Consider the following 9806-nt stretch of genomic DNA (forward strand, 5'->3'; position numbering starts at 1 on the left):
GAGGAATCTGACATGACAACTATGCCGTGTCACCCACGTTACGTTTTGCTTTGTAACACGAGAGTTCAAGAGTCGAGAGCCCATATCCTTCTACACGTGCGTTGTGTAGGTGTAACCGACGCCGTTATTTCGCTCAACGATGACCAGGACCAGGCTAGAATAGGCGACTCTCGCAGGCGCCAAAAAGAAGTCAGGTGTTCCGGCCGAGATTTCATGCTCAACCTACTTTGGACAAGCTGCATGCTTCTAGTTCTTCTACTCAGTGGGGACTGACTCTATAGGACCCTGACCCTGACCCTTAACCACGATGGACTTGCTTGTCAGATCCATCTGAGCGTTGGTCAAATCACAGTTGCAGGCTCGACTTACGCCGTAGACGAGAGAACGGGGCCGCCTCTGTAATCGAGACTCGAAACATAATGAGGACAAGCAACAAAGAATAATGAATGTGAAGTGACATCTTACGAAACCTACCATCATCCAACTCAGTGTCGTATGAATGGTGGGTCTGCTGTTAAATCCCGTGTCTTGAGGTAAGGTAGGTAGCTAGGCTAGCAAAGTACCTGGTAGAAATCGGTGAAGCCATCGTGAGATTCGATCAGTCTAGAACCGGCAATTGCGAAATGACCCTTCCCGACGCCCAAAAAACGCCCTCTATTCTCTCTCTAGCACTGCACCATGGACAGCTGGCCAAAAAGGACACGCGGCATTCCTCTAACCTATTAGCTACAACTTTAACTCCGAGCTTGCAACTGAACTGAAATGAACCCTAGAATCAAGCACAAGTCTCAACTCGACACAACTTTTCGCTCGACGCTAAATAAAACACACCACAGCAGTGACAGGCAGTATAGTACGTATGGACTGGATCCAGTAGACACACACTGTAGCCAAAAGCACAACAACATCATATCATATCAGACCAAATCAAATCAAATCAAACAATCAAGTTCTCAAATCCCATCCCCCGCAGATCATGTAGCCAGTTGACATTATCTGAGCCGCGCGAATCCTGCATCGCCCATGTCGCTTTGAGCATTTCAATTGCCGTGAAGAGATACCCCCATGGACATATTTGCCAAATCGACAACAGCCGTGCCAGGGTCCAAGTGCGTTTTTCAGGGTCTCGTGTCTCGGCCCCTGCAACAAAAGTCGGCCACGACGATGCCTTGAAGTATGGGTCATTTTCATCGATGGCGGCTAAATTTCTCAAAACGTCCTCCAGCAGGAAATCCGTATCGATGGACCGTACAGATCGAACTAGCGGTAGTGCTTGGAGGATGTACAGGCAAGCTGCTGACCGGTGTGCCGCAGCTAGACACACTCGACTCTCAAGATCCTGAACAAGGTTGTGTTGTCGTAAATAGTCTGCCCAAGCTGGAATGTCCACAGCAAGAGCTTCATCAATTAGAGCAATTGCCTTGTCTGCCGCACCTAGAGACTGGTCTGTCCAGGGCACTTCGTGGGACAGCTCGGATGCAGAAAGAATAATGTTCAGAATCTCCGGAGGGCAAGACAAGTAGCTTGTCAGTTCCACACGTTTCATAACGGGTAAGAACTGGAAAGCTTGCCGTGCAACACGAGCTGCAAGGCCACCAGATGTCAACGTCGAGCCCAGAATGTTGTAGCTTTCATAAGTCAGTATCCACAGCGAGTACACCAGTAGCTAGGACAGACTTACATGAAGCTGTCAGTAATGACGCGGTCCCGCAGCATTCTACTAGATGCGTCGGGATTACTGTCCGGGTTGAGCAATGCCATGATGCTTGTGGCGCCTTCCAAGTGGGCCCTCCAGCTCTGGTTGTCTGACTTATCCAGATCAATCAGATCAAACTTGATAAAAAAGTGCATAGCAGCTAATGCCACCTCACTGCCTGCCGGGTCAAGGGTATCGAGCACCTCCCTCATGTGGCTCATGGCCTTTTGCTTCGCCGTCAAGGCATCGATGAGAGCCTGTCGTGTCACAAGATCTTTTGAACGTAGGAGGGAAAGATAGCCCGCGGGATTGGTGAGGCCTGCCGGTATTTCGGTAACACGACGAAATATGTTGGACCAATGGATCGCTGAAGTGGCAACAAGAATCTGCAAGAGGAGCGGGTGCTTCCGCGTCAAGGGTATCAGCTCACGGAACGGGTTTTCAGGCGTGTCTCGGACCACAAGATCTTTGCAGACCCTCTCGCTGACTGGGGCATACATTAGCATCGGCCAAAGAAAAAAAAAAGAACCACAACTGGAGCCGCCAAGACTTACAATGCGCTAGGTAGTATCGTGATGTGCGGTCAAGGTCCTGGAACAACGGATCTGTAAGTGCAGCAGGAGAAGGCCAGGGTATACTAGGATCGTGCGAAGGGGAGTCCTCAGAATCTGGCGGGGTTGGCTGCTGCTGCTGGCTTTGCTGCTGTTGCTGCTGCTGCTGTTGATTCATCTCTTCTGCCTCTTGTGCGGCCTGCTGGGCCTGTTGAACCAGACGCGCCAGCGGGTGTTGGTCGCTATAGTCGGGTTGAGGCTGAGGTCGAGCGCGATCATGCTGACCCTGGCCCTGCTGGTGGCCAGTGGGTGATACAGAGGTGGAAGCATCAGATTCGTCGGGTAGTCGCCGGCCGGGAGGGGGGTTGACATTGCCGTGGGAGTCAATTCCTTGGGTCCAAACGAAGACCTTGCCATACCCGAGGCATTCCTGCCCTGAGACCGCACATTTGTGGCATGTCGGCCATGAGCGGTCGCAGCGCAGGCGTCGACGACGGCAGTTGTGACACGGTTTGGTGTTGCTTGGCGGCATGCGCCGGGTGCTGACAGAGCAGCTTGACAGCTACAGAGGGTGTCTTGTGTGCTGCGCTGGACTGGACTGGACTGGAAGATCAGTCGAGTCCTATGATTTCACAGGTAGGTCCAGGTCCAGGTCCAGGTCGTGCTCGAGCTCTTTGTGGCGGGCGAGACAGCGGTTTGGATGTAACGAGCGAGTCGTTACAGAAGGTTCATGGTGGACTCTTAATACAAAGAGAGGATATCGTTGCCGCGGGTGTAAGTGAGGGGTAGAGAGGAGTTTAAGTTTTGGTGACAGTGACAGCAGTAATAGTGATGAGGATGATGATGAGGATGATGAATAGAAAAAGATTGTGACGGAAAAGAAATGTAATGGAGTTATTATTATGGGAAACTACCTAGTACGGACGGAGTATTGTAGAAATGGAGGTAGGTGCTAACTGCCTTAATAACTAACTCGGCACCAGGAAGGCACGACGACGACCTAACGTTAGGATGGAATGGCACAATTGGATGGAACATGGAGGGGTAAATGGAGGGAAGGAAGGAAGGGTGCGGGTTGAGATGGAAATAAGAGCAGGAGGAAGGAACATTGATTGAGTCAATACGTCAGACTACTTTGGGAAAGACCATGTCAGGCTGCTCTTTCTTCGGTACCTTTTTTAGAAATTGGAGAAGAACATCCATGCCGTCCATACCTACCCAGATCAAAGATCAGCAGCTCGAGCCACCCACGTTATGGAACTTTCTTAGACGAACTAATTGAGAGAGAGTCTGTCTGTCATGATAATCACACGGCACGGAGTATGGATACTGTGCAAACATAGAGTCCGGTGTGCAAATCTACATAGTATCGGCAGGCATCCTATAGACCAACCCAGCTTTACATACTGTCCAACCGACATGAATAAAAACTGACAGGCCATCGACTAACTAACATATATAATCTAGTACTGATTCGACTAGTCTATGCTAAGAGCAGATCTCATGACTCGGCTCCAATAAGAGCTGACAATACTTAGCATCAAGCATCTGGGAATAGTTAGTATGAATTGTATAGCTGTCCCTCCCTCTACGATCCATATCATGATCCCCAATGGATACAATGCCCGCCTCACCTCGCTCTCCCTCTGGAAGGCAAAAAAAAAAAAAAAGAGAAGCCCCACGTTCGCTGTCAGATCTCCCGACTATGGCCGATGCTATTTCTCCCCAAAAAGGCAACCAAAATACATACCGTGCAGCCGAGCTCCGGGACCTGCATTACAAAGCTTCCACAAGAGTCCGCAGAAAGCTTGTCGTTGTGGATTCAGCGCAATCACGTCCAGCCAGAGGTGACAATGTTGCCCAATCTGGAAATCAGCTGCCCTTCGAAGCCTTGTTCCTTTTGTCTTCTTTTCTCTCTTTTCTCTCTCCCTTTCCTTTGTGAGGGGTAGACTAATCCTGGTGTGTCTGTTCTTTGTATGATGCGTTGGAGATCGTGATGTAGCCCCTGCTACGGAGCATATGAACCGCCCGTGGCACACTACCTTGCCTATGATCCGCATCCTACCTCGCTTTGCCTTGCCTTGCCTTAACATAAACTCCCTAATGCTCTGTAACAACGGCATGGATCTCTTTCGTGGCTTCTGACTAACGTAACTTCGATAATTCTATTCTCTCACAGCATTACATTAGTCAAGGACCTTAGTCAATACGAAATTTGGCTTCTCCGATTGAAACCCTCTCCAACCATCTGCAACCATAGTATAACTAACAAGGCCACTAAATAAAACAACTAACTAGCGATTACTCCCCTCCTCAGCCAAGCAAAACAGCACTGAATGCCAGCAAGGTTTTAGCAGCAGGGAAATCCTCTGACATGGGTCTATTTTGATGGAGAAACCTTGACTGTCTCCTCATGAGGCTCCTCCCACCTTTGCAACAACTCCACCAAAAATGCCAACTGACCTTCACGATACTTGGATTTCTTCACTTTGCTCACCGTACTTGTTCCACTGGGTTTACATCTTATGGGTCTGAGTTGCAAAATTGGTGATGATGGGTACAGTGGAGTGATTCAGCTCTAGACTCTCGTGACCCCGGAACAGGAAACCAGATAACACATTATGCGTTGTTCTGTTCCCTCTAGTTTCACCCATACCGAAGATATCCATTCCAATCCACTCGAGGTGAATACAGTCCCTTCGATTGCCGAAGTTTAGGAGTCGAGTTCACAATATGGGGGTGATTAGATGTCTATCAACAAATCACCCTCTTCGATATAGCAACAATTGGTCAAGCAATAGTTCGAGCAACGCTCATAAATTCAGCTTTTCGTAATCTCGTACCCATCTAGGCCTCGCGGCATCTCTAGTATGCTCATGCCTCGCAGGGCTGTCAGCCAAGACTGTGACTCTATGACCGTACTCTTGCCAACAGCTGGCTGGCAGCCCTGCCGGCTGTATTATTTTTCGTGGCATTATAGATCAAAGTCTGACACGCCATTCTATTTTTCGTCTTTAAATTCCAATTCCAAGCCCGTACTGAAACTCATTCGTCTTATCCAGCGCAATGCTCTGCTCCAAGGCGAGTATGATTCCATTATTCAAATACTCTTGTGCCTCATCCCCAGTACCTATGAGGTTGTGATTTGTTCACTCGCCATGTTGTGAAGACTGTAAAACGTATCAGCAGACGTTACTCACTAAGCCCTTCGTAGAGACTGACCTGATATCTTCACGCTCGTCAGCCTCGGGCCCATTTGTAGGCCCAGAGCTGACAACCACGTTTCCGCCCTCATCGCCACCAGCCTTGGTGTTCGTCAAGGTGGTCTTCGCCTTCCGCTTGCCGCTACGGAGATCACTGAGATGTTCGAAGTATCCTTCCGGCACTTCTGTGACATAACAGCCACTGAAGACACCGGTTTCAAAACTTGTGACCTTACTTGTGTCCTCAGCAGCCTCCATACACGCGGCCTTCAGTCCATCAGGTCCATCAAGATCTTGGAAGATGACCTGGTCGGCACCTATGTAGTCGGCAATTTGTTGGTTTGTTCGGCCATGAGCAACCAAATCTTCACAAAGGTTAGTAACAAGACAGCTAAGAACAGCACCGAATATCTTCATACCATCAGGGTCCGCAAGATCAATGCCATACTTGAATTATTATTAGTAATATGTTCAATATTTGATGCCGGGGGGAAAACTTACAATATGGGGATATATGCACTCTGGAGAGGCTGAAACAAAGATGACCTTGGCAGCACCAGCTTCTCTAGCCATTTGGACCTACATTCGCCCATTAGTTCTATCTCATAGACAAATTCATCATCATTTTACTCACGATTTGTCCAGATGTAGCTGATTTACAAATTAGTATTGATCCTCATATGTAAGGGGCTCAGTCTACTTACTGCCACGCACGACACTGTCGTCCACTAGGATGAGGTTCTTTCCTCGGAATTCTGAGTCGATGGGTGAAAGCTTGCGGCGAACACTCTTCATTCGAAGAGCTTGGTTGGGGAGAATAAAGGTTCGTTGAACATATCGGTTCTTAATTAGAGCTGTGACGTATGGCTTGCCAAGCTTCTCAGCAAGAGTAGCAGCGGCGATGTTACTTGTCTGTTGATAGTGAGTCAGCTTTCACGTTTTCACCAACATCATTACTCCTAAACTGGGCATACCTCTGGAACAGGGATGACTGGAAAACAATTAGTACCGCTCAAAGGCAGGAGACATATGGATATCTCATACCTGCATCAATCTCTTGAACTCCCTTCTCTCCGAGAACCGCGCGGACCTTCTTGGCCAGCTTCTCTCCCATGTTTTGTCGGCTGCGGTACACCGAGATTCCGTCCATGGTTGAGTCAGGACGAGCAACGTATACGAATTCAAAGCAATCGGGTGTGTAAGGTCGGTCGTTAACAATCTGACGGAACTTGGGACCACATCCCTTCTGCAAGAAACAGGCCTGACCAGGGAGGATGTCGACAATGTTTGAGAAGCCGAGCTGCTTCAGAACAACGGATTCGGAGGCAACGAGGTAGTCTTCAGTACCGGGGAGTGTGGCGGAAGGTCGAGAACCAATGCAGAGAGGTCGGATACCGTTGGCGTCACTGAATACTGTCAGTTTTTGATAAGAGGTCATTCAAAAGTTGCGACAACTCACCGGAAGGCAAGAATGCCGAAACCAGCGATCATGGCAGTGCATGCGAAAGCGCCCTGGCACTTGGCGTAGACATCGCCGAGAGCAGTGAAGATATCCTCTGAGTTGGCGCGAGTCTTGCCGAGCTGCTGGAGGCCGTGGGCGAAGATGTTGAGGCTATTGGTACAAATCAGTCATCGTGGTTCGAATAAGCGCGAGCTTCGATTACGCACAGGAGCTCCGAGTCGGAATCGGAGTTGACGTGTCGGTGGGCTTCCTCGTCGAGGAACTTGCGGAGGTATTCGGTATTGACGAGGTTACCGTTGACGCCCATGGAGATACCGAAAGGGGCGTTGACGTAGAAAGGTTGAGCTTCGGAGCTGTAGTCGTATTTTTGGTCAGTGGTGTACGAGATGGTGTGCCTAGTAACACATACGCAGAAGCAGTTCCCATGGTAGGGTAACGAACATGGCCCAGGCCTATGGAGAGTCAGCCTCCGTGTAATCTGTGCGTCGCATTGCCATACCCATGTAACCGGGGAGATGCTCAAGTCGTCGGCCATCAGAAAAGACCTTGCTGGCCATACCGAGACCCTTGCATTGAGAAACTCGTCCGCCCTGGCAAACAGCGATACCTGCAGCATCTTGTCCACGCTATAGCTGGTTAACATCTGAAGATATCGAATTTTCGGGATTCGGGATATTCGCGATGGGGGACTAACATGTTGGAGATAATACAATGTCTCGTGGAGGTCAATGGCGGCGGAGGTAGCCTCCTGGTCACCTAGCTATCGAAGAATGTCAGTACGTGATATGTGATATTATGTTGTGTTCTATTTCTTCAACTCTTTGGTAGCACTTCGGGCAAGGGTCTCTTTTTTTCTATGAGCGCGGGGGAGGGGCAATAAGAGAGAAGAGCAGAAGAGTGAAGACTCACCAAAATGGCCGAAACACCACACATGTTGAATATCGTGTCACGGAAATAGTTCGTGGAGAGGTTGAAGAGGAATCGAGTGTTCTTACACCCAAACAAGAGTTAGACTTGTATCAGTTTGTTTGTGAAACCTACGGGAAAATTTTTCTCTTCTGGTCACGACGATCTCGGTCATTTTTTTTGGGCGACCACAAATCTTTTGGCGGGGTATCGTATTGGCTGAGGCGGGCCGGTCAATGATCCGCAGTAGTGGGGTCCCCCAAAATATGCCGTTTCTCTACTCCGTGTTAGTGGCAGTTGAACTCAATATCAAATCACGATGTCAAGATATCTCTTCATTTCTTCGTCATTTTGTCGTTATTGAAGAAGATTAGACATAGTTCGTTGTGACACATAATCTGAAACACATAATAACGACTAAAGGATCGATAATCGGTTCAAGCTGCAATCTGACTTGATCCATCAAACATGCCCAAACCGTGTAAGTGGAAGCCAAGATACCGATAGCAACAGATAACAGACCATCGAAACTTCATGTGGAACATTAATCCCGCATTTCGAATTTCTCGTGTCAACTGACCACTTGAATGTAACATTGGCTCGTTTTACAACTAATAAGCTTCACCGCGGTTGGGTCTATTCATTGAGCATGTGGGGTATCTTTCTGAATACGATCAGTCTATGAGATCTGTGGTGCAATTCTGAAGCTCCCACCTCTGGAATATCTCCTTATTCCAGTTCTATGCAAAGCACAGTTTCAGCACGAAAGGTTCTCTAAGTGAATAAAGAACTCTAGTGCAAACAACTTTGATTTCTTTATACGCAATATGGAGACGGTGCAGAAACGAGAGGAGCCACATGACACGGGACTCTCGGAAGACGGCAACAAATACCAGTTTGGTCACCGGCTACAAGGAGTCATTTTCTGCAAACTGTCTGATTAATTTATATGCAATACTCTCAATTAATTTTCGTTAATTGATGAGCCAGTTTCCTCTACATTTCCACAATTAGGCACAAGTAACATCGGCACTTTGAATGATTACAAGACTAGACATGTGTATGCATATAAGTAGTACTTAGTATACATAACCCCAAGGTTTTGAGTATTAACAGCTCTTGATCTACCACGAGTAGTACTAAATGAACCAAGCATCTCAGTCGCCAGATAAATAGTCTAAGCTTTTAATATTTTTTGTTCTCCTTATTGCCGCCTGTCTTGCAATTTCTAAGTCATGGCGCATCTGTGACAAGTCAAGGTGAAAGCCATCCATGTCGATTTCATGTAATCAAGCTTATGTACACTGGACAAGGATTGATCTGTTTGTATGACGCAATCACCCAGCCAGTTTACCAATCATCCACAAACGATAAAGTTTTCCAGTTGTACAAAATATAAGCCCTGTTGCCTTAGGCCCCTAATGTAGTGTAGGGACCTTACATTTTATGGGTTTTTTGGCACAGTGGTTTAGTTTAACATTTCCACTTTACCAATCTTCTTCATATATTTTCGCAGTACCCCATCTTCTGGTCGCTCTAAACCCAAAACGAGAGTCTCCTAGTTATGTTCTTTTGATGGAATTGTCAGAAATATAAACTCCATCTCGGCCGCCATCTTCAACAAGCGAGGAATCACCTCACAAGCCCCGTTGGCTCAGTGGTAAAGCGTATCACTAGTAATGATAAGATCACTGGTTCGATTCCAGTACGGGGCACGTGATTCAACCAGTCTCATCTTTTGTCGATCTGATAAGTATCCTTTTTCGTGGTCGCGATGGCTTCTGTGGTGTCGAGGCAGCGGCTTCCATTTTTGGTAGTGGCCTTGCTTACTTACATGCACGTGGCACATCGGGAGCACCTGTCTTAGTGCTTCCTGAGTTTTGCATAGTTTTATAGTATTTCTTTTGCCGACAGGATCTTATCGACAGGGAATGCACTCTAAAGCGACAGCGAATAGAAAATCATTGCATGATACTAATTGAAAATGT

The 9806-nt window shown here is 47.8% G+C and overlaps 2 protein-coding genes across 2 annotated transcripts; both read right to left on the reverse strand.

Moving 5' to 3' along the window:
• Positions 1-937: 937 nt before the first annotated feature.
• FTJAE_6668 (fungal transcriptional regulatory) lies at positions 938-2979 on the reverse strand (the record flags this gene model as incomplete). The annotated part of the gene is made up of 5 exons (XM_037353303.1): positions 938-1628; positions 1682-2183; positions 2251-2677; positions 2743-2869; positions 2969-2979. The coding sequence occupies 5 exons, from the start codon at positions 2977-2979 to the stop codon at positions 938-940; spliced, it is 1758 nt and encodes a 585-aa protein (XP_037206211.1).
• Positions 2980-5377: 2398 nt separating this feature from the next.
• Positions 5378-7845, reverse strand: FTJAE_6669 (amidophosphoribosyltransferase; the record flags this gene model as incomplete). The annotated part of the gene is made up of 13 exons (XM_037353304.1): positions 5378-5417; positions 5470-5897; positions 5952-6029; positions 6085-6101; positions 6155-6362; positions 6425-6441; positions 6495-6856; positions 6910-7062; positions 7119-7265; positions 7322-7364; positions 7412-7538; positions 7607-7672; positions 7822-7845. 13 exons carry the CDS (start codon positions 7843-7845, stop codon positions 5378-5380), a joined length of 1710 nt encoding a protein of 569 aa, XP_037206212.1.
• Between the last annotated feature and the right edge of the window lie 1961 nt (positions 7846-9806).

This window comes from Fusarium tjaetaba (assembly GCF_013396195.1).
Source record: "Fusarium tjaetaba strain NRRL 66243 chromosome Unknown NRRL66243_c0000130, whole genome shotgun sequence".
Taxonomy (NCBI): domain Eukaryota; kingdom Fungi; phylum Ascomycota; class Sordariomycetes; order Hypocreales; family Nectriaceae; genus Fusarium; species Fusarium tjaetaba.